This window comes from Anolis carolinensis, chromosome 4, assembly GCF_035594765.1.
Source record: "Anolis carolinensis isolate JA03-04 chromosome 4, rAnoCar3.1.pri, whole genome shotgun sequence".
NCBI classification, from domain to species: domain Eukaryota; kingdom Metazoa; phylum Chordata; class Lepidosauria; order Squamata; family Dactyloidae; genus Anolis; species Anolis carolinensis.
The window spans coordinates 189,426,571-189,452,868 of record NC_085844.1 but is presented as its reverse complement, the minus strand read 5'-3'; the positions used below and the strand labels follow the sequence as shown (position 1 = coordinate 189,452,868).

The 26,298-nt window shown below is 38.4% G+C and overlaps 1 protein-coding gene across 1 annotated transcript in view; it reads left to right on the top strand.

Annotated features, from left to right (window-relative positions):
• Positions 1 to 26,298, top strand: part of LOC100561760 (copine-5) — a 185,775-nt gene that overhangs the window by 45,185 nt on the left and 114,292 nt on the right. Inside the window, exons 2-3 of the mRNA XM_062978409.1 lie at positions 8,127 to 8,167; positions 12,229 to 12,275. Coding sequence (XP_062834479.1) covers positions 8,127 to 8,167; positions 12,229 to 12,275 — 88 coding nt within the window. The remainder of the gene's footprint in view (positions 1 to 8,126; positions 8,168 to 12,228; positions 12,276 to 26,298) is intronic.

The following is a 26,298-nucleotide window of genomic DNA, read 5'->3' as shown; positions in this document are numbered from 1 at the left end:
GCGAGTATTTAATGATGAATTTTAAACACATAGTGTTGTGAAGAGTTCTGTACATCTGTTTATTTAATCATTATCTCAAAGTGTTAATCCTTTCTTGATCTTCTGAAGCCTTTCAACTGTCTTTGAACATGTGTTTTGCAAAATACTTGTATTCACAAAATACAAGTTGAGTATTATCCAAAATGCATGGGACCAGAAATGTTTTGGATTTTGGAATATTTGAACATACACAATTGGGATATTTTCAAGATGGGATCCAATATGAAATTCAATTATGTTTCATATATTCATATATACCTTCTACACATAACTTGAAGCCTAAAATATACCCTTTACACATAGTGTTATACACAATATTTTTAAACCATGTTGTGCATAGAAGAAGGTTTGTGTATACAAAACTACCAGAAAGCCAAGGGGTCACTGTCTCAGATACCTTATGAATAATTTTGGATTTTAGAGAATTTTGAATTTCAGATTTCCAGATAAGCAAAACTAAGTTTGTACTGCAAATTCTGCCCAAATTCTTCTCTATATCCAGGGGTTTACTATTAAGGACACTACTGTCACCATAGTTCCCACAAATTTATGTCTAGTAATCAGTTTCTGTTAAGAAATGCAAGTGTTATGGCCACCATGAGAAAACGGTGAGTCTGGACAAAACACGGCTGGCATTGTCCTGATTGAACTGGTAATCTACACTAGCACCGCAGTCACTGCTTTTGCCCACTTTTCAGCTACTTTTAACAATGTTTCTTCCTTTCCACCCCCTGCTCATTTTCTGGACTTTCCCACTAAAGAAGGACAAACCACAAATGAAAATGATGCATTCCTGGCATAAATAATGCCTTGCAGGTGTGTGGGGGACTGAATGCAAGAAACCAGAATGCTTGTATAAAACCAAGGAGCTAGGTAGTGAAAGTGTAAATATATGAGTTAAGAACAGCAATTCAAAAACGTAGGATTGTTTTGTTACGATACGTAAGAAATCAGTTAATGTGTGTGTGTCAACTGCAAAATAAGATGCATGAAACTGATTGGTTGAGCCATGTCTTGAGAGCTGGTTAAGCCTGGGAGTTTTTGGTACTGTTGCATTTTTGTTCAAGCAAAGAGAGTTTGAAGTGAGAAGCAGAGAGAGAGAGACAGATTTTGAAGTGTGTTCTTGCTTCATGAGCTGCTAGAAGGAATTTATCCACATGGACAAAGGAAAGACTATTTTAAATTTCTCATGAAAGGGCATTCATTATGTGAGTTGGTGCAACTGATCACATTGTACATATGTTGTTCTGGATTTAAGAACAATAAACCACTTGTTCTTTATTGTTTACCTGCATGGTACATATCTTCTTTCTCTGGCAAGGCAATGTGTGAACTACACATTTTGATTTTTCATTCCATAACATGTTTTTCAAAATAAATAAATAGGAGAAACAACTTTTTTTTACAGTATGAAGCATTATGGCAAGGAAAGTAGGGACTGTGCTTAAAATGCTTAAAAAAGAAAAGAAAAAGAACAAAATATGGAGTTTCGGGTCCATGTGGAAGCAGTCCTACAAGCCCTTTTTATCACAAGAGGAGGCCATAAACGTGAGATTTGGTGACATTTCACTGAAATGAGAAGGACACTTTGTTTATGCTCCGAAATTATCCCAATGACTAATAGTAATTATAATTGATTACTTAGGCCAACTACAATGCTCATACCATTTTTTTCTGAAAGATGTTATTTCCCCTTTTTCATAATCCATAAGAAACTCAAATGAAGCCCAGAATCTGTTTGTAGATCAGTTTTCCCTTCCTTCTTCTGGGTGTAAAATGCTTCAAATTAGTTGAAGGTTGCATTGTGCTTGTTGAGCTTGAGACCTACAAACCTAGAAGTCTGTGGCCTGATGTAGTGACAAAAAATGGGGAAGAAAGTAGGACTGAGACTCTTCCATAGACAATGGTCATTGACTGTAAATGCCACTGTGTGACTGTTTCTCCTCCTTTCCTGTGGCTTCTTCCCAATTTCTGACAGTTTCTCCTCATTTCCTCTGTGTTTTGTACAATCTAGTTTTCTGTCCCAGCAGTGTGATGCAGCTGCCTTCTGGCCTGTTCATGAGCAATAAATATTTTTGGCTTTTTGGCAACACTTGTATAACTTACGTTGCCAGTAGAATATTATTTTACTTTGGAAGGAAAAGTCATCCAAGCCATGTCCTCCTGCAGAAAGTCACGGTTGTTCAAATAGTCTGGAGAAGGTTTTATTTTATCCCAGTTGACCTTTTATCATTGCAGGGGTAGAGACGGTATTGAGGGATGGTAGAGGGTGACTATCAAGAACTCCCAGAGGAAAACGATGCTGAGAGGAAAGTGACATTCTTGGTAGCATCAATAGGGAATGTTGCCAACAGAAGGACAAATGGTTTCCAGTTGGCTGAGGTTATTATATTTCTAATTGTTCTGTTCCTTCATTGTTTCAGTGACTTCTCTTGTGTTTTGATTTCTGTATCACTTCCCATGTTACTGCTTCAGGCATAACAACTTGTAAGGCAGCCCATTCCCCATGTATTATCCTGACTCCTTCGGGATGAGTGGGGGCTTATTTTTATCTTTCGGTCTGTGTACTTCTTACGCTTAATGGGTCATTTGGGTTGTTCATGACAGACGCCCACACAAATTCTATTTCTTTGCATAATTGTCAAACAGTAAGTGCAGTTTGTCACTGCAGGGCAGGACATCCTATTCAATGGAAATGTCATTGCAAAATCATAGTTAAGAGCACATAGATTGATTCTGTTTTTTTTAAATGACTTCATTCTTGTTGATGATAGATCACTGTGAGCTGTATATATATATATATATATATATATATATATATATATATATATATATACAGAGAGAGAGAGAGAGAGAGAGCGAGCAAATATAAAGAAGAACACAACCAACAATGGTTTCAATCTAAAGAACATCCGTGTAGAATTCAAAGATCGTGTTAATATATTTGCACTATTAAGCTTAATTGACCAGGAGCTAAAAGAACTCTGGACTGAAGTCAGCAATATGCAAAAGAAATGCAAAATAACATTATCTGCATTCAAAAAGAAAGAGATGTCTCAATGGATGACAGATGAAACTTCTGTTAAGGACAAGCAAGAAACAAATGTAAAAAAATTGACAGAAATAGAGTTAGAACCCTGAATAAAACTGTTCAGTGTAGAACAGTGTAGAATTGTGAAGGACAAGAACTTCTATACTAGTCAAGGCAGAAAAACAATACATGATAACAAAGAAGGAAGAACAAGAGATCTCTTCCACAAGATTCAAAAAATCAAAGGGAAATGTAAACCAAGAGTGGGGATGCTCTGTGACCAGCAAGGGAATCAGGCATAACAAACAAAAAAAAAGATGATGTAAACAATACACTGAAGAAATTGATGAGAAATATATAAAGGAGATGAAAGAATGGCATATTCATTCCAGGAAGAACTATTTTATGATGAAGCTACAATTTTAGAAAGTGATATAGAAGCTGCCCTCAGAGCACCTGGGAGATGCCTTCAAAACACAGAACAGATGGCATACAAATAGAGGTCCTGAAACAGAATCTACTCTAGTTCTAACTAAATCTGTCAACAAATATGGAAAACACTTCAATGGGGTCTGGTAAAGCTATATTTTATCGCTTTATCTGTTTTATTTGCATTATCATGGGTGAAGCAGAATTAGACTTGGAGGAAGGAGGCATGAAAATTGGAGAATAGAACATCAACATTTTAAGGTATGCAGATGACACCATTCTACTAGCAAAAATTTGCAAAGACTCCTGAAGATTCCTGAAGAAAATCCAAGAACAACATTGAAAGAGAGATTTGCAGTTGAATATGAAGAAAACAAAAATAATGACCATGAGTGAATTAAATAATTGTAAAGCAGATGGTGTAAATATTGGAATTCAAAATTTCACACCTATATTAATCAGAATGGATACTACATTCAATAAATCAGAAGAAGGCTGAAGAAGGAATTAGATAAGAACCTCAAATGTAAAGATATATAATTGAACCCTATAATAATACCAATAATCATAATAATAAGACTTTATTTATATTCTGCCCTATCTCCCTGAGGGGACTCAGGGTGGATTCCAACAAACAAAAAAAGGCAAACATTCAATGCCTCATTACAACAACAAGTACAAACATAAAAGTGCAAAATAACCCAATAAAGGCAAATTATAACACAACACCTAATGTTAAATAAAAATGACCCTATCAAATACATTATATCTAAACAAAAACATCAAACTTCTAAACGTTGTCTTACCCATACCATAGTATTCTTATTTCTATCGGTGATTTTCAAAACAGTGAAGAAAACCGATAGGAAGAAAATGGATCTATTTGAAATGTGGTGCTGGAGAACAGTTCTATGGATATCATGAATTGTTAAAAAGGCAAATAAACAGGGCCTAGACCAAGTTAAACCTAGAACCCAATATGACTAAAATGAGAAATTTGTTGTGAAAGTTTATGCTACCCATTTGTTTATCTCAGTTAATCTCAAAGGTGTTAAAAGATCCCATTGCACACTGATCCAGAATAACAGGCTGTGCTCTAAACTGAGACAGTCATATTTTGAATATATCATGAGAAGACATATCTTACCAGAAAATACAATAATGCTTGTTAAGGAAAATAGCATTGCAGCTGGATAGATTCAAATCAGAGAGTCTGGAAGACCCGAGTAAGACTGTTTGTGATAAGTGGACCAGGAGGTCTCTCATTTTTCCAATCATCATAAATCAAAGTCAACTTGATAGCAGTTGACAACAACTTTGGCCTTATAAACCCTTGCCCCATTTCTGGGAATGAAAAAATGTGGGTTACTACAAACCATATGTACAAATAGGTGCACTAGAGCACTATTTGTAATGACATGTTCTCCTCGTAGTGAGACATTGTTTGCTTCCAGATACTAGCATAAATAATCTCCTTGCACTACTCAGCTCTAGAGCCAATGGCTGTTGGATTACCAGAACTTCTTTGCCTCTCTGGCTTCATTTCCTATGAGAATAACAAGCCACTATGTTTGACTTTCCTTCCTTTCTTAATTGTTAGATGTCACTTCTTCAGTCAAGGGGATAAATCAGCCTTCTCAAGGTGCTTCTTAATCTTTTGAATGTTTAGAGTGAATTAATAGAGGGTGAGTCACTCAGTAATTAGTAGCTTCTTATCCTACTCTGAAGCCTTGAATCCTTCATGTTTTACCATAATCAGGACCATAATGTTCTTTGTCCCTGCAGTACCACTGTTACATCTTTATAGTACTTTATAGTACAATTTTAATGTTTTGATATCACTTTAACTGGCATGGATCCATGCTTTGGAGCCATGGGATTTTCAGTTTGGCAAGGTATTTAGGATTGCTCTCCAGAGAGCTCTAATGCTGTAATTTAGGCAAGTGCACTAGAGAATTTTAAGCACTTTGCTAAACTACAAATCCCAAGATTCCATAGGATGGAGCTGTGGCAATAAAAGTGGTATCAAACAGCTATAATTGTGCACTGTGGATACACCCTTTATCTACTCACATGGCAATAACCATACAGAGGGAAGCACACTGGTCTTATTTCTGTTTCCCTAGTTACTGTTCCATATTGTTGTGCTGATTCAGAGCAGCTTTCTCTCCTGCTCAAATGTGGCCGCCTGAGCTGCTGCAATCCCTAAAGTTTAGCTTCTTTCTTCTAAAGCCATGAAATATTGTTTCCTGGATTGAGTGTGCCAAAGATTTGAAACAAGCTCCCTCTGCACTCAGGCTGTATATCTCCTTACATTTAATTGGTGCTCTTGCATGCTTTGAAGATAAGCTAGTGAAAGAAGCATTCATAGGAGTCCTGGCTCTGAAGCTGGAATGCTATTAAGCGCTTTCTAATCCCTCAATATCTCTTCTATTCATTGCTGACACTCTCTGCCATTAGGGCCCAATCCAAAGTTCATCCAAGTTAGCTAAAGATCCCACTGACTTTTATGGTAACATCTTTCTTGCAGCCTTTTTGGACTTCATTCAGCACTCTAAGTGCTGGACAGCTCCCAGAAAACCGTTATTATGATAATGATTTTGGATTGACCAAATAGGAAGCAGTAGTTGGAGGAATAGAAACCATGACATTCCCCAAAAAATACTGATTGGAGCTGACAGGAACTCTAAGACTCATGGCTTAGTATAGTAAAGTTTTACTGTTAAAAGAAAAGTTATAAAATACAAATAAATATCTATGTATATTCTGTTAAAGACAAATGTTGCACAAAAATTTAAAGGCTCATTTATCACATTGTTTTTGCATCTGTTTTCAATATTCACAAGGATTAATCTGTACTTTTTGAAAAGTGATAGTGGTAAATGTGCATTCAGTTTTACCTAACTCTTATTCATCATTACTATGGACTGTTCAGCCAGTTCTAATTTTATCTGCAGTGCATAGGTAGAGGGTTCACTTGTGTCAGCATAAAAAGTAAAATCTATAAGCGGCAGGAAAGAATTCTCTTTTTTGCAGAACTAGAACAGTTTGGTATCACATTAACTGTCATGCCTCAGTGCTATGGAGGTCTTGTGTTTGTAATTTTGTGAGAGTTATGACAGAAGATTCCATAGGATGGAGCTATGGTAATTATTTTAAGGTGGCATCAAACTACTATAATCTAGCCATGTGAATGGTCTCACACACATACTTCTTCTGCCCTTCTGTACTATTTACAAATGTTTTTCAGTTTACAAATGAAGTTGTCACAACATTTTTTTTTGTGTTAGTTAGATTCCTAAAAATTTTCAGGTGGATTTAAAAGCAGACTCAGTAATGTAAGACAAATCAAGCATTTGTAGAAATGAGTCTGATACTTTGGCCCTAGATAATTTGATTCAATTTGGACTGTCTTTTGATCTGCCAACTCCGTGTTTGAGTCTGTTCATTTTGCAAAATGGTATTTATAACCTTTTGGAAAACACCTTTTGGAGATCACAGCTTTTTAGAAAAGCATGAACTTTCAGAGAAAAGCCAAATACCCTTTAGAGTAGAATCTTTTCTTGTGGTGTACAACCAGATATGAATATGCTAGATAATGGGTTTCAGTTGTTAGACTGAATAACCTGCTATCTTTTGTTAGGAAAATAGAGATTTTCCAGTGCATAATAAACAGCAGAGCTTTAGAAGTGTTTTTCAGTGCCCAAAAATATATACTCTCCCATAAAACAACTTATATCATGCACTCAAGAGACAAAAATGAAGTAGACTTGTATAAAAATAACATATTTGGTTTACTCACAATCTTCATGTGAAGCCAAAAACATAAAAATTAATAAATGAACAAGACAGGGATGCCCGCTATCCCCCTTATTATTTATAAAGATGTCTGGCAGTTTTCCTGATCTACATTAAGAATGAATAGTTCCTAGTCTTTCGGTGTAAGACAAGTCATTGCCAACATCTGGCACCTGGTTTGGTGCATTCCTTCACTTGATCTCAGAGTATTCCAAACCTGGATGTATTGTTGCCTGAAATAAAAGAACAAGATGGGACCCCTTCCATTCAATGTGCATAAGGCTGTTTGGAGCCACATTGTTGACATTGGGATCATATTCTCTATCACACTTGGAGGTAGTTGGTTAGCTGAGACAGAGCTTTCTGACCCTGTGTATGTTTTGGACTATAACTCCCATATTCCTTTACCTTTGCTTATGGTTATGGACTTATGGGTGCTGGTGAAAAAAACCTGAAACATCAGGTTCCTCAGTCCTAGCTTAAGAGATTCACAACAAGAAGTATACCAAAATAGGTCTCTCCCCCAAGGCCTCTCTCTCATCACATGAGGGATGTCTTTCTTTCTCCCTAATGGCAGGCCCAGCTCACGCTTGGTTCTTCAGCCCTTGGATCAACTTCTACAGCTGCCATCAGCTCAGCCCTCACAACAAGTTCAGCAGGGTGTGTGGTTCACAAAGTAAATGAGTGTTGCCTGTTAGTAATGAGCTTCAGTTTCTGTGCCATTATTAAAGAAAAGTGAGGATAAATTGACCAGCTCTGTTCCTATCATGAAAATTTATCATCCAACTTATTACATAACACTATCTTTTTTTCTTTGTTTTTATTTCAGGAATCTTCTGGATAAAGATACATTCTCTAAATCTGATCCATGTACGTATATACTTATATAACTTTACTGTTTTGTGTATGTTTTGTCATACAGTTTTTTCACTTAACTTATGTCGGCACTGGAAGAATGAAGAAAGAATGTCCCAAATCTGTAGAAATTTGCAAGTATGCATATGAGATAAAGCTAAGGCTAAATATTTTGGAAAGACTCATTACTTTCTACTTGTGATAGTAAAATATATGGGTCCCCTGCAGTCCTGTGCAAAGCCTACTTCTAAATAAGCATGCATAGGACCAGACCATTATTGCTTTGGTAAATAAGAAGATTTACATAGTACTGCTAGGCTGTGGAATGACTCCAAGATTTAAACTGTGATGGGTTGGAGTTAAAGTTTTTTTTTTCTTATTGTTGCTATTTATATTTGGGGGTTCTGAAGATTTGTTAAAATACATAGACATTAGCTCTACACACACATACACACACATATCCAAGAGGTCCAGTGTATTGTAGTGCTTTGAGTATTTGAATACAATTTTGGAGCAGTGGGTTAAACTGCTAAGCTGCTGAACTTGCTGACTGAAAGGTCAGCAGTTCAAATCCAGGGAGCGGGTGGAGCTCCCGCTGTTAGCCCCAGCTTCTGTCAACCTAGCAGTTTGAATAATGCAACTGTGAGTAGATTAATAGGTACCACTTCGACAGGAAGGTAACAGCGCTCCATGCAGTCATGCTGGCCACATGACCTTGGAGGTGTCTACAGACAACACCGGCTCTTTGGCTTAGAAATGGAGATGAACACCAACCCCCAGAGCTGGACACAACTAGATTTAATATCAGGGGACAACCTTTACCTTTACCTTTACTTATATATAAAACCAACAGGGCCAGTTTAATGTAGTGCTTTGATCCTGTGATAGATCTGCCATAGGGTTGCCATGAGTAAAAACAATGTGAATGTGTGAAACTAATCCTTTTTTCAAGTTTGTTAAATTCATAAACATTCTGCCATGTATTATTAATATAGTGAATTCTATTTTCTTTGATATGCCCAACATTTTTTGAGACAAGCAGCAGCAGTACAAGCAGCAAAGTCCCCCAAAAGCTCAGTCAACCAGCATTTGCTCTCTGCCCATTTGCCAGTGCTGTGGAGCAGCTCTTCATTAAAATCTCATTAATCTTCTTTACATCTCTGCTGTGTTTTAGTAATGGGGAACATTTGAAAGGGAGCCAAGCACATTATGAAAGTATTTTTATTGGCTAATTTAAAAAAGCCAATCTTAAGATCTTTTTTCAGATTTCTGTGGTTTCTTTGCAAAATCATAAGAGATTCAACTCTCCATTTTCTGTCAGAAGGAAAATAATAATAATAACAAAACTTTATTTATATCCCACCCTATCTCCCCGAAGGGACTCAAGGCAGTTTACAACAGATATCGGCAAACATTCAATGCCGTGAGAAACTGAACAAATACAAAAATAACCAACCCTCGAAATCCCAAAAACAAACCCACATCTACATCAAAAATAATAACACGTTATACGGCAATATTTCTAGTAATATTATATGTAATATATAATATACAATTATCATATTATAATTTATTATATTGTACTATATTATTATTCTACAATATATATAATACACTACCAGTACACTATACTATTAGTATTATATAATACATTGTACAATATCATAAGTTGTAGTATATACAGTATATTATATTACCTTATTAATATTACATACAATATACCAGCTCCACTACATTACAATATTATTATTTCTATATATTATTTTATTTGTTTGTTCATTTATTTATTTACTTCATTTATATCCAGCCCTTCTCACCCTGAAGGGGACTCAGAGTGGCCTTACCAAAAGACAGTAATTCAATGTCATAAACATATATACAGTAAAATAAACAAATACATTAAAAGCAAAAAAAAAAATCAATATTAAAATCAGTTATTAAAATCATGTCATCCGAAATCATGATCAAGGCCATTCCATTAGTCATTTCACTATCCTATATTCCTGTATTGTATATATTGAAGGTCTCTCAAGTAATGTTATAGGAGACATGATGGAGGCAAAGGGGGGGAAAGGCACACCAAGGGAAAGACTTTGAGCCGGTTCTATAGAAGACAGCTTGTGCCTATCATTAAAAAAAGACAAAAACCAACAACACTGTATTCTGTAAGCATTTGGCTTAATGCCATTCTCCTAAATACTTGTGTGGTTGGAAAAGCTGCAATTTTGGACAACAATTCCCAGAATCCCCCTACCTATATGGGTACTATATATATGTGAGTGTTGTGGGAAGTTAAATGTGTGAATGTAGGGGTGCATCCACATTGTAGAATGAATGATGTTTGACACGATTTTATTAACTGCCATAGCTCAATAGTATGGAATCATGGTAGTTGTAGTTTTACAAAGTCTGCAGCCTTCTCTGCCCAAGAGTGCTTGTGCCTTACCAAACTACAACTCCCAGAATTCTACAACATCAGGCCATTGGTACCAAACTGCATCATTTCTATAGTATAGAGCATCCTAGAAAATATCCGTATTCACTCGAGTCTAATGTGCCATCAAATTCAATGTGCACCTCAATATTCAGAACCCTAAAACCAAAAAAGTATTTGCTGCCGAATATAATGCGCAGCAGCAAAAAGTGCACATGTTTTATTTTGGCAAAAATAGAAGTGCATTACAATGGCTGCTTATAATTCCTTCTTTAAAAACAAAAGTGTTAGGACACCAAAGCTTTCAGCAATGGAAAAGAAAACCTTGGGGTGCATCAATGCTGTAGAATGAATCCACTTTAACTGGCTCTTGCAATGGGGTCATGGGGGCTGTAGTTTGAAATCATGGGTGCTGCCAAAGAATGCGGATGCTTCACCAAACTACAAATCCCAGGATTGCATAACATGGAGCCATGGCCATTAAATTAGTGATGACGTCCCTCAAATAAAAGCTCCAGGTGCTCCTGAAGGAGATTGCCCTTTTGCTTTGGCTCAGCACTAAGATTACCATATTACACAAATTTAATGTACACCCTAATTTTGGGAAGGTAATTTAGCCAAAACGGGCTTTAGATTCGAGTAAATACAGTACTTCTTGTGTGAATACTATTGTAGAAGTGGGGCAAGAAGCTGCTTGAACCTTGATTTTTGTGAGTGTGAACCAGTGGTGCAATGCCACTCCAGGTCTATGAGCCAGCAAGGCATAGTGCAGGCCTGCACAACCTGTGGCCCTCCAGGTGTATTGAACTTCAACTCCCAGAATTCCTGGCCATTGGAACAGCTGGCTAGAGCTTCTGAGAATTAAAGGCCCAGACACCTGGAGGGTCACAGGTTGTGCAAGCCTAGTTTAGTCATTTGGGTGTTGGACTATGATTCTGAAAGGTAGCTTTGGACAAATCATACTTTCTAAGCCTCCAAATAAATCTTGCCAAAAAACCCCCCCAATGATAGGCTCCCTTAGGGTTGCTATAAATCAGAAATGACAAGAAAGGCACACAACAACAAACTGTTGTAAGGAGCTGTAGAACTAAACAGCATGCTATGGTACTTACTGCTTAGTTTCTTCCACACAGCTGTATAAAATCCACATTGAACTGGATTATATGATAATGTGGACTCAGATAATCCAGTTCAAAGCAGATATTGTGGATTATCTGCCTTATCTGCCTTAATATTCTGGATACGTGGAAGGGCCCTAAGAAGCAAACACCTTGGATTTTGTGGAGTTTTTTGTCTGATCATAAGGAGGTGGAAAGCTAGCAGAATATATGTGAAGAGAACGCTTTCCATTATGCAACAAAAACAGATAGATGTCTTGATGCTATTTTTGCACACCTAGTAATAAATGGTATCAGTATGGCGAAAAGGAACAAAAGAGATAGCGGACCGTAGCTTTCCAATTTTCAGAAATCCACTCTCAAATCACCACTGGGGAGATAGGCTTCAGTGGGTTTGCTTGGTTTCTCTTCTCAGAGAAGCTTGAGGTGTCTGGCTGATATAGTCTGCAGTATGACCCCTTTTGCTAAACTCTTTTCTCCATGCCACCAGAAGAGCTGACCTATAATTTCTTTCTCGTTTGCAGTGTGCGTGCTGTATACTCAAGGCGTAGAGACGAAGCAGTGGAGAGAGGTATGTAACCTGCATTTATTTTTCATTATGACAGGAAAGATTCTGTCAGGGAAAAAAGCTAAACAAAACCCTGGAATCCACTTTGCTGTTCTGCTTCTGATCTCGTGGGGAATGATTGCAAACTACTTCTCTGCATTGTTGCCTCAGTTTCTTCACCTCTCTAGCAAGGTCTATGAGTCATCTTCTGAACAAATTGTCAAGGAGGGACAACTAGTTGGTGGGCACACAGCTTCTTTTCACACCTTACTCAACCACTTTGATAAGAGCGACAGCTCATGGCACTGCTGTAGGTTGGGACACTTTACACAGTTTGATTCTGTACTCAACAGATGCCCACTAGTTAAAATGGGATCGTACCTGCATTCCCTTGTGTTGGCAGAACACAACACCACAACAGTGTACCTGTTGCAGTGTTGCACATTTGCTAAGAGAGAGGCTGCAGGTGACATAAGATAAGGACGCCTTGATTCAAGGAGGAAAATGGGGAAAGTAGAGAACTTACGGAAATTGAGGACAAACCAGATGTAAGAGCAAAACATTATTTAAATAAAGAATATAGAATGACAGTGATTTATAAAGCAAAAGGATCACATAGCTTACAGAACTCCAAGCCACCCAGAAAGTGGTAGAAACCAAAGCTGGAAATTATGTTGTGGCATTTCCAGTTGTGAAATAATAGGTGCATAGGGATCATGATGTGTGTGTATGTATAGTGATTAATATTACTTCTAAATGTTGCTGTTTACTCTGACATGGACATATCTCATCTTACCCAGATGCTGTAACCTTGGAGGGAAGAAGGTGGCTGGAAACATATAAGGAAAGCCCATACAGACTTCATGTTGAAAGCAATGGCTAGCATCTTGCAAGATATACATGACCCTTTGTTCATGTGAAGTTATGAGTCACTGCTTGTCAGAGGGCAGGAAAGGAGGAAAGAATCCCAAAGTCTTCCCCCATATGGGCAACTGTACCCATGGCAGGGTATATATGTAATTTTGCGTGCCAGTTTATACAGTGCCAACAAAAATCTAATTATTTTTTAATTTAAGACATCCCCATCTTCTTTAGGTAAAGTAAAGGTTTCCCCCTGATGTTAAGTCCAGTCATGTCTGACTCTGGGGGTTGGTGCTCATCTCCATTTCTAAGACAAAGAGCTGGTGTTGTCCATAGACACCTCCAAGGTCATGTGTCCAGCATGACTGAATGGAGCACCATTACCTTCCCACTGGAGTGGTACCTATTGATCTACTCACATTGGCATGTTTTCGAACTGCTAGGTTGGCAGGAGCTGGAGCTAACAGCGGCCGCTCATGCCGCTCCTGGGGATTGAACCTGGGACCTTTCGGTCTCCAGCTCAGTGCTTTAATGCACTTCGCCACCGGGGCTTCTTTAGTTTTTTATAATCATAACTTTCATTACAGTGAAGACTGATTACACATGTTCAAGCTTAGTTCCCCCCCCCCCCCCAAATATATTTTGGTGAAGGCTGATGATTCAGAAATATGACACTGCTAATCTTTTAAGACAGAAAATAAACTTTGTATTAACATGCAATTTAATTACTTTCTAATGGATACATGCTTTTTAAAAAGTTATACAAGAGCAGCCAGTGTTTATGGCAAATATAGACAGATCAAGTTGACAAATGTCCATGGAGAGCTCTAGCTGTGGAACTGATATAGGACAAAGAGAATGAGTGGAAATGGAGGTGAGCAGGACACTGGGTGGGACAGACAAGCCTTTTCTCTTGGGGCAGGGGTGATTAGGAAAAAGGGAAAGTATGAATGTTCGTGTGTGTGAAATATTGTGACAGCTGAGATGACAGTGCTCCCATTGTCTTCAACCAATTACCCACTGTCATTATCCATCTTGTATTCTCACAAAGCCCCAGTTGGAACATGCATCATTCCAGAGGTGCTGGCATCATTCCAGATACATTGAGGGGGGAAAAAAGGATGCCCCCCACTGGTTTGACTGACTGACTCTAGATTGAAATGACATCAAGATGTAACCAGGTGTTCTTGCAGCTCGGCTTGTGGCAACTGAGCAGCTGCTTTAAGATTGAAAAGAGAAGAAACCACTGCTTAGTCTGCAACACATTCCAGAATCTCTTCTCCTGTTCTTGTTTATTTATTTATTTATTTATTTATTTCTATCATTTCTACCCCGCCCTTCTCACCCGCAGGGACTCAGGGCGGCTTACAGACTGGCAATTTCTGCCAATACACCATAGTACAATAAAATAAACATTAAAACAGTTAAAACAATTATAATATACAATATACAAAATTTAAAATAGTGCAAAATGCTTATGCCATTCATCCACCAGACTTTGTACAAAAACCTTTATTACAAACCAAGTCGAAGCCAGTAAAGACTTATTCTTTAAATGCTTGCTCGCATAGCCAGGTCTTCAGTTTTGCTGCCATGCCCCCTCAATAATGGTGATGATGGAGATGATCATCACCATCATCACCAAAATACCACCTCACTATCATGGCCTGGCCGTATGTCAGTGTGTCAAGGCATAATCCAAATAATGATGCATCTTTCTGCAAGGAAATGAAAAAGTTTCTACTGGGCATTTAATCTGATATGTTGGATTTGTGGCACATGGAGTTTCCCCAACAGCAGGGGGAACCCTATATTTGGCAATGCTTAAAAGAAAGATGCCTGCTGGGAGCAGGAGTGATTATTCCAGTGATGCTGTAGCCTTACTGGAGGACACCTGTGCATATGAGGGAGTTCCTTGGCTAAAGTTGGAAGAGGCTTCTGTGATCTTCAAGGATTTCCTCCATTGTGGTAGCCTCACACACAGTGAAGCTGCTTTCCCAGACAAAGTCACTGCAGAAGCTCTAGCTAACACTTATAATCAACCAATGTAATGACATGAGAGTGGTCTGGCTCTGGAATATGATGGCATGTCCCCACTCCCTGCCACCATCCACCACAGGGGTGGTGTGACCTATGGACAGTATACAATGTCCAATTGAGACCAGCAACTTATAACCCACTTTTTCATGCTACCTGGGAAAAATAAAAGTATGTCCTGGGAGAGGGGTACATTACTTCATTTTGGCCACCACATCCCCTGGAATAAGAATCATTACTTTGGAGCAAAACAATTGCTTTTTGAAATGGTGGATAGGGGTCCCAGGCTATGGATCTCTGGAAGCTACCCACCTCTATCTTTTACTGCCATATAATCCAGATTATCAAATCAGACGATCTACACTATCCACTTTGAACAGAATTATATGAGTCTATACTGCCATATAATCCAGTTCAAAGCAGATAATCTGGATTTTGTATGGCAGTGTAGAAGGGGCCTAGGACATGGAGGGCTGGTGGAGTAAGGATCTAGAGGTCCCCTATCCTTAATAGAGATGGAATACACTTGTTCCCTTTATATGGCTATGGCTCTGTGCATTTTTGTGTGCTACATGAATAAGGGCAGCAGTAGCCTGGGTAGAAGTTTCAAGATCTACCAAATTACACGTGCATTCGGTGTAATAAGCTGCCTCCCTCCAACTTAATTGGATGCTCTGAAATGACTGTGAAGGAAAAACAGTGAAACTTGAGTATTTGCCTGAGGATGGCTTTATACAGCTGCTCTTTGGGTCCAGTGCTCATAAATCACCAGGTAAATAAATCAGCAGAGCAATAACAGATTTTGGTACAACCGATGCCTGGAGTAAATTCTTGTAGGCTAGGGGTGTCAGTAGGTCTCATTATGAACATGGTTCTAATGTAGAGAAGTCATTTCATGGAAAAGAAACAATTGTTTTTGGCAGGGAAAATCCCATCAATTAGCTATACACAGCCAAATAGTAATTGCTTTTTCACAGAGATGTATACAAATGAAAGGGAAAGCAGACCAATCAGATTATATCCACACATAATGTGTTCAGCATTGTATGGTTACATCTGCAAAGACTCCTCTGCTAAGTTTATTTGATACAAGGCTGAGTGGCCTCAGGGTAACTAAAAGCATAGTCATTGCATGTGGATGCACATCTCTCCATATCCACATGCACAAAATTGGAACTTGACATCAAAAGCTGTTTTGTCTAAAAAGAATATTCTTGTGTTATCCAGCCAGGGAGTTCTGTTCTGTCACTCTGGATCAAGAACATGGGCAATCCCTTCATTTGTCCACAGCTCCACAGAACCTAGTTTTTGTCATGCGAGAGCAAGGCAAACATGACCTTCCCATACTATCAGCTGTCAAAACTGTCAGACTTTTGCTACTGTTCTTGGAAGAGCTTGAGGGCAATGGTTAGCATATTGTGGCTCTTGATGGGCACCTGCTCTGCTGGAGGTCATCTGGCCTCAGGGTAAAGCAATATCATGCCAAATGCTGCTGTGCCTTGATATGTACAGGAAGGTTTCTGTGGTCAATGTGACAGGCAGGTGGTTGCCACTGCTTCTACTGTTTATTTGGGTCTCTCAAATCTATAGGCAGAGGTGGAGTAAGAAAGAGCAGTGACACGGAATTTTAACATGGTTTTGTTCACTCCACTGTGATTAGCTTTAGGAGAGGTTCTTCTTCAAGTTCAATGGGGGCACAGCTGGCAGAAATGATAAAAAGTGGGATCCAGGTTAGGAATGGAAAAGAAATGTCTTGGGTTCACATTCCAAAAGCCTGGTAACAAAGCAAAATACATCTTGCCTAAGAAATTCATACATTTCTGAAGCTTGTTCTGGTTTTGACTATTTAGTCTTATAGGGCTTAAGTCCAAGCCATAAGATGTCCATGTATGAACTTTTCTAAGGAAGAGAGGACTTTTGTTCCCATCACCACCCCAAGTATATCTAATAAGCACACAACAGACAACTTTTTGTGGTTGCTCTCAGGTTATGAAATTTTCTTCCATGGGAAGCTGGCCTCCTCTGACCACTCTACTTTCATTGGAAAACCTTTTTATTGAAATCAGGATTTGATGGCTGTGCCTAGCCTATTTATGGTGTAGGAACATAGAATGTTACAGTTCAAAGAGACCACATGGATCATCCAGTTCCCTGCCATGCAAAGCACTCTTCACAGATAGCTATTAAGTCTTAAAAGCTTCCAAGAAAGGAGACTCCATCACACTCCAGGGCAGAGTATTCTACTGTCAAACAGCTCTTAGGGTCACATCAGAAAAACCAGGCAAAGCATCTATTATTTATTTATTATTTATTACAATATTTATATCCCACCCTTCTCACCCAACAGGGGACTCAGGGCGGCTTACAAAAAACACATATATAAAAATTATACAGTGCAATATAAATCAGTTAAAAATTATTATTAACTTACATCAGTATTCATAAAACACATTATAAAATACAGATAGGCGTGTTCAGTTAAAAAAAAAAGCTGGGTCTGTGGATTGAGTTCCAGCGTACATGATAATAATTATTAGCATCCCACTTCACTTGGCATCACGGTTTAAAAGAGAGGGGTAGTAAAGCAAATCTGTTGCCCCCCACACAGCTTCCTGTCAGCGACGCCTTCCTCATCAGACATGGAAAGCATTGCTATTCTGTAGAGGACCCTTACTGGCTCCATTGGAGCCAGCATAACACATGAATCCTTCCCTGTTGTGGAGAAAACCTCCAATGATTCTCACATCCGGGCTGAGGGTGGGGTCTCCACCGGAAGGCACATGACGTGTGATGTCCAGCATGAGACTCCATCCTCAAGAAAGGGTGAAAGCATCCATACTGTTAGGAAGTTCTTCCTAATGTTTAGGTAGAATCTCTTTTCCTATATTTTGAATCCATTATTCTGTGTCCTAGGGCGGTTTTACATGGACACAATATCCCAGAATTAATCTGGAGTGTCGAACTCTGGATCAACCCTGAGATGATTCTTATTGTCAACTCCTAGCAGCCCTGATCCCAGTCCATTCACATTGTGTTCTTGTTGTAGCAGCAACTCTTGGGTGCAAAATAGCAGATCTCTCTCGTTTCCTGGAGTGACATCAGCTGGATGATAATAATAATAATAATAATAATAATAATAATAATAATAATAATTTATTTTTGTATCCCGCCACCATCTCCCCAAAGGGACTGGGGGCGGCTAACGTGGGGCCAAGCCCAGAAAAGATAAAGTATAAACAATTTAAGTATAAAACCAAACAATAAAATAACAAGCAGAATAAAATCTAAAATGAATTCAAGCACAATTATACATAAATACATAAAACAAGATAATAAGTTTTAAAACCATATCAATGTCACCACCAAGGGACAAAGGAATAAAAGGGAGTTGAAGGAAAGTGTGTAGTAACTGGGTTATTCCCTAGAGTGCCTGACCAAGTATTCCAAAACATTTCCAAGATAACGTTAGGGGTAGGATGGGGTGGATCCAGAGATAAAGTGCAGGATGGCAGCATGGTTGTCAAGGGGTCTATCGTTTCTTGCCAGAGTGATGTGGAAGAAGGGGGGGGGGAAGGAAGAATCACCCCTCCTTTTTCGATTGCCTCTGCATTTCAACGGATGTCACTCCAGACAATAAACTATGGTCCCAGCCATGTTGCACCTGATGGTTTCTGCTACAAAAACACAAGGGGCACAGTAAGTGCTATCCTGTATCCCAGGGGACGCCTGAGTCTGGGATCGCAGCATGGCCAAGTAAACAGCTTCATCTGGTTTTATCTTGGGTCCAACTGTGTACATGGGCCTGAAATCAATTTGCTCTGGATTCTCAAGGAAACTCAAGAGCAACTTGTGACTTTTGTTAATGCAGTTCAAGGCTGTGTTAAGCTTAATCAGCTCCACATGCTTTGCAGTTAAGTGTCTGTGTAAATGTGCCCCCACTCTCTAGAGCACCAGAAAACAAACTTCTTCCATCTTAAGTATGACATCCTTTCAAATGTTGAAAGATGGCTATCACATCCCTTCCTAGCATTTTCTTCTCCAGATTAAGCATAGCTCTTTCACTAAACTACTCCATCAGAGAGCAAGATTCAAGACCTTTGACCATTTTGGTTGTGCTCCTCTCGACACGTTCCAGCTTGTGTGTATGATCTGTATTTTTTATTTTTCATTTTACATTTTAAAAATGATTTTATATCTCTTGAAATTAATTGCCTTTTAATATGGTATCTTGTTTAATTGTAGGTACAAAAACTTTTTATCATCAGATTTTAGCTCTGTGGTAAGCCTTTGGATTTTATGTTGGGAGAAAGATGGAATATAAATCAATGCATGTATATATATATATATATATATATATATATATATATATATATATATATATAAATTTTAGTTGAAGAAAAATACACATGCCTGAAAACTATGCACTAAGGTCAAAAGGGCAAATGCAAAAAATGTTACTTTCGGAAAAATTGCCCATGAGAAAAAAATAACATTTTTTGTACTGGAAAAAAGCATTGCAAGCTGTAACAGAGATGGGTCATGCAGAGACTGTTGTGGGGTTCTGGGAACAGCAATGAAAACGAAACAAACAAATATTTACATCTTTTGCACAAGTATGGAACTTTCTGCCTCACAAATTCCATCTTACACCATCACTGCACGAGGCAGGAATTTGACTGACTTTAGTTCCACTTTTTAGGAACTCTGTTTCTTTAATGCTTTGCTATGCTTTTATGGTAATCTTCAGTTGATTTGATATGTGGCCCTTAACAACCATATAACTGTCTTGCATTATTCCTAAGAAAACATACTAGTGTAATTAAAACACCTAATCTTTGTGTGGAAGTGTACTGGGAAGATATACTCAGTAGTATCTCACGGCTCCTACGCTAATGTCATGATGAATCTGATCTGGGTTTTAGTTCTAACTTTCAAGTAGTTTTGGTCCAAACTTTTTAAAGATCTATATTTATTCCCCAATGGATAAGCAACACTGCAACAACATGGATAACTGTTCATGGTGACAATATAATGGTCAGTTCAGGACTCAGATCTGTGTTACTCCAGTGATGGTTGGTAGTTTCCATGTGAGTATACTGCTATCTGTATAGCTGTATCTGTATATCTGCACTAAGTTTTCGTATAACTTTAAAGGAGCTATCCAATGTTCTGGACTGCAACCTGCCCTCCCCCATTCATTTATTTATTTACAGTATTTATATTCCGCCCTTCTCACCCCGAAGGGGACTCAGGGTGGATCACATCACACATATAAGGCAAACATTCAATGCCTTAACATAGAACAAAGACAGAGACAAACGCAGCTCAGAGCTGGCCTCGAACTCATGACCTCTTGGTCAGAGTGATTTGTTGCAGCTGACTGCTTTATCAGCCTGTGCCACAGCCCGGGGTGTGTTCAGCTTCTTTAAAGTTCTGACTAAATCCCAGAGCAGAAGCAGTCTGCATAAATATGGAAACCACAACCATTATTGTACCCTATATCCAACTACTGTAGTGCTATAATAAAAATGAGAAATTGTATATATTAAGGAGAAATAAACTTCACAAACCTCCCTTTCAGTCCCAAGCAGTCATCAATGCATGTAAAGTTAATATACCTGATAGCCGTCTTGGCAGAAGAAAAGGACACGGACCTCTTGGGATTAGAATCTACAAATTCTACTTCCTATTTTAGAAAATTCTATCAATTCCTTTGTCATTCATCAAGCGCCATTTTCATTTCAGAGAACACAGCATCTGGATTTGTTTGTTTTTCTCTGGATTTGTTTCTTCTTCCCTTCATATGCCTGGTATTAAAAACAAGATCTGAGTATAGTTTGCCTACAAAAAGCATTATCGTGTTGACATTTGAATACACACAATAGCGGTGAAGGTGACATTGATGAGCAGCCATGGGAAAGTCTTTTAAAACTGCCTTGATTGTCTCTGTTGAAAACAGAGTAGACGTCAAACCTCTTTGATCTGACCCACGAGAACAAAAGATACTGAGAAAAGAAAAGGGTAAATACTATTTTCAAAAAGGTTTTTTTCTGACTGATAAAATTCCATTTCTCCATCCGTGTCCCTGCTTTTAGAGGATTCCTCACCTCGGATATAACATTCTCTAGCCCAGTGTCTTTCAACCCGGGGATTGGGACTCCTGGGTCGCGAGTGGGGTGTCAGAGGGGTTGCCAAAGACCATCAGAAAACACATCTTTCTGATGATCTTAGGAACCTCTTTGGCAGAAAAGGCTGTATGTAGGCAAACCACAACTCTAAAACTCCAGGACAATGCCCACCAAACCCTTTCAGTATTTTCTGTTGGTCATGGGAATTCTGCATGACAAGTTTGGATCAATTCCATCATTGGTGGAGTTCAGAATGCTCTTCGATTGTAGGTGAACTATAAATCCCAGCAACTACAACTCCGAAATGACAAAATCAATGCCCCCACCCCCAATCCCACCAGTATTCAAATTTGGGGATATCAGGTATTTGTACCCAATTTGGTCCAGTGAATGAAAATAAATCCTGCATACCAGATACTTACATTACAATTCATAACAGTAGCAAAATTTCAGTTATGAAGTAGCAACAAAAATAATGTTATGGTTGGGGTCATCACAACATGAGAAACTGTATTAAGGGATCGCAGCATCAGAAAGGTTGAGAACCACTGCTCTAGCTGAAGTTGCTTATTTATTATTTGCACCTTTTTATAGGACCAGTGCATAGAGTTGCATTCTGCAAACAAAGAGATGTATGTGCTTGACTGTATCTGAAAATAAGTCTTTCCAATTCAGTCTCAGAATTAAAGGAATATGTTGGTCCCACTATCTTATATGATTGCCTCCTTGGCTGTTTTTAGAAATCTGAAGGCTGGCAGGGCAGAGCTGAGAGCAAGAAGGTAGAGCACATTTGTTACACATTTACTTTGAACATACCAGTATATAATTCCAGAATTTTCAGAGTTTTTAGTTGCCCTTTTCTCTATGCCAACTGATTCATACATTCAGACAAAAGGTGTACAAGAAAAGCCTTTTTCATTCTTTGGGCCTTTATTATGAAGAATTAGTAAAGGCAGAAAGTTGGATCCATGTTTAATTTTTGTTTAAAACTGTATATTTTAAATATCGAGCAATGAGTCTCCAGTAATTCCATAGCACTGAGCCATGGCAGTGAGTGCTCTCAAAATGTTTTCATTCTACAGTGCAGATGTATATTCAGAGAAAGAAAGACATATTTAAGACAAGGATGAGAAAAATATGGCCCTGAAGATTTTGGTTTGCAAGCTTCATGATTCTTCCTGGGTATCATGATCTATTATTACTAAGGCTGATGGAAAATGCGGTGCAACATCTTGAGAGCAACATGTTTCCTATCCTTGAAATAAGATTTTAAGCTCTAGGTTAACAGAAATCAGTATTTTCTAAATATTTTTGTCATCAGATTTCAGTTTTAATAAACTACAAGGAAATCCTTAATCTATGTGCCACACCATATTCCTTAGCCAGCTCTAAATAGGCTGTTCAGCTGATAGGCTTGGTAAGATGATGAAGAAGCTAATGTTTTGGCAACATGAGCATATTTTATACGTGTCTAATATTGCATCACTATTAACCCAGTATTCCATATAATTATACTCCATTCTATATATTTCAGCTACTTAAATTTTCTCTAAGATTATAATGTAGGAGAGAGGCTTATAGTTTACAACATACATCTTTCAAGCTAAATGAGATTAATTCTGAATCACGTCTTAAAGAAAGCTACTTAGAATTAACCACTTAAGCCAAAGTATATGCTATCTTTTAGATATTTATCTGCTATTCTAGTGAGCTATCAATCTGTTTTTAATCTTTATAGCCCACATGAACTAGTTGATATTACATGCCTTCAGCTGAGTCTGATTTATGATGACATTACCATTTAATTATCTTAGCAAAGTTTATTCAGATAACATAATTATTACTACCCTTTTTTAAGACTGAGGATGCATGACTTGCCATGGCTCAATGTCATAAAATCATGGAAGTTGTAGTTTTGCAAGTTTTGCAATCTTTTCTACAAAAGATTGCTAGTGCCTCACCAAATTACAAATCCCAGGATTCCATAGCATTGAAGTGTGGCATTTAGTGGTAACAAACTGCATTAATTCTGTAATGTAGATGCATCATGAAAGAGTATTACTTTTCCACAGTCACCTACTGGATTTTCATAGCTATAGGATTCAGACACTGGGTTCCCCGGGTCCCAGTCCAGCACTTGAACTACTACCGTGCTCACAATCTACTCATCAACACAGGCACCATTTATTTTATTGAACTGAAAATTGATTTCATTCACATAAAGATATCTGGAACAAAAAAATTGGCAATGCATCAACCCATATAATACTTTCCCTTTTGTTTTCCATTATATCAGCAAACTCCAGTCACCCCCACCCTCATTGCTGCACCACATGTGTTAGATATGTTGTTGTGTTCCCTGCAATATAGCCTCAGGCCTGCGATTTGTTGCTTTAAATTGTTTCTGACTTATGGTGACCCTAAAATGGGCAGTGAATGTATGATTTGCCCAGGAAAACACCCTGAATTTCCATATCTGAAAAAGTCCTGGTCCCCAGAGATGGTTTAGTCCAGCCAGTGCAACACGATTAATATTTCAACCAACCACTGCACCAAGATTAATATCATATTACAGATGAGGATAGCAGTATCATATTGTACCTACTTGGATTAGGACCAGAGGACATCTTGGCTTGTAAAGAAGTACAAGAGATCCCAATAAACTCCGACAATCATTTCATTCCTGATAAATTTGTGCATGATATTGGGGTGAGACAGTATGAAGAGCTGGACAGGCAATAGCTTAGTGCAGAACTGTTTCCTACATAGTCAGTGGCAATGCTGGCTAGAGTGATAGGTGCTGTAGTCCACCAGATTGGGAACAGCATTGCATCTAGGCAGCCTATTATTTTGCCATAACAAGTAATCTAATATCCTCTAAAGCTATTATTTACACTCAGAACTGAGCTAGTTTTTGGAAACCTGAAAATCCCCTAGACTGCTATAAAAATGACAACAAAATCCAGCATGCCAGGCAGTGACATGTTTGCCCCAGATTTGCAATGTTGGCAAAAGTAGGGTCTGACAGCACACACACACTAGATACACCCTTCAGCCATTTCTTATTAGCACGGCACAGAAAAGACGAATAGAGGATCCTTCCTCTTTTCATCAAAGATTCTCCTGAAGGGACAGCCAGTTAAAGCTCCTTCGTGATTAAACTAATAGGTTAATGGAGTGCCTCTATAAGAGCAGAGACTTGATCCCAGGCGTCTATCCCAAGATGCCAAAGGCTAAACCACTCCATCATTCTGTTAACTATGATACAACTTCCAAATCCACACTAAGTGAACCTACAGGCAAAATGTGGGTATTCTTCTCTTCCTTAGTCACTGCAAATGAAGAAAGATAGGGAGAAATTGCTCCAAGGACACAAATAACAATACTCGATGCTGTAATTTTCAGGTGGTCAAGCCAGTTTTTACAACATCCCTCCTCCACCCAAGCACCTATTAAGTAAAAACTCCCTCATTCCCAAACAGCATGTCAATGGTGAGATTGTCTACACCAGAAAAATAACGCAGTTGCAATTCTGCCCTAGAACTGTGCTGAATTCCTCTGTTTGCACCACACTTATTTGTAATATACCACACTGACATTGTATTGGGGGCCACACATTTCCCCTGATCAAATTAAGATTGGGACTGCTTTTTCCTCCTTCTCCTCAGGTCTGTCAACCCAGCTCAGTCCAGTCATGAATGGCCACCAATGTGACAATAGACCAAGGACCTCATCATTGAAAAGGCAAAATAAATGGCATCTTCTTCCTTGGGCCACCAAAGCATCACCACTGCCTCCCTTGCCATGCCCATCTTCAGTAAAACTCAACTTGCAAGGTTGCTTACTCTGAGGTCAGCAATGAAATCAAGGGGGTGGGGGTGGAGGTAACCCAGTTGACTCCCTCAGCATTGATCTTATAACTGGGCAAATTTAGAGTAAACAATTTTACAAGCGGGGCTCTGCCAGGTGCTTGTTAGGGAAATCAGCAGCAATGCTTTGGTGACCCTGAAGAGAAAGATATCATTTATTTTGACCTTTCAATGGTGAAGACAATTTTTAAAAAATGTTGGTGTTTTCCACCCATCAGTCTGTCTACCTCCCTCCATGTCACTCTGATCTAGATGGACACACTAAAAAAACAATATTTTCCCTTCAAAACTGCAGAGCAAGAAATGAGTTTTTAATGCATTCCAGCCTAAAATAAATGCTTTCACTATTAAAGTGACTGCACGTTATGTGTTCCCATAGCACCAGAATAGAGTGGGTACTGTTGTGTTTTTTTTTCTGGTGCAGACAATTTCTGTGATGAAAATTATAACCCAATTCATCTGGAGTGCACCAGGATGGTGAAGAGTGTTTAAACTACTAAAACTACTTACTAAAAAACCCTTGCTAATGGGGTGTTCGTGTGATGGCTGTCATCACATAGCTGCTACTTCATGCAAATGCGATTATGGTTTGTAATGACTTGCTGTAAAAATCCATGTGAACTAAGCCCAGCAGTTTCTTGTTTCAGTTGTACACTGGGATAGAATTTAACAGACTTCTTTGTTTTAGCTTTATTGGCATTTCTGGGAGGGCTAGAAAGAAACTGTTAACCCACTTATCTCAGAATAATTTAACATGTCTTTTTATGAAATGTCAAGTGAAGAGCAACTGAAAATGCTTAATGATACATTATTAATAATTTGGAGATGTAAAAAGACACATGCAGGCCCACAATGAATTCTGAGTGTTACCACAATCTAATTGGTAGGTAGTCTGGATAATATCTAAAGAGAGAGTGCTAAAGCCATCCCTTGAGCCTATCCCTCAAACTCAAGGGACATTTGTGGGATGTAGAACTGTAAAACTTGTTTGATATCAATGTTTATCTGAAGAATGTTCTCCTTATTGTTTTATTATAGATGGTCAAAAATACAGTTTTAGCTTATCAGTTATAGGTTGACGACTAATGGTAAAATCAGCACAGTATAACCATGCTTAGCACAACAGACTGACCATATGTTGGAGTTGATGTG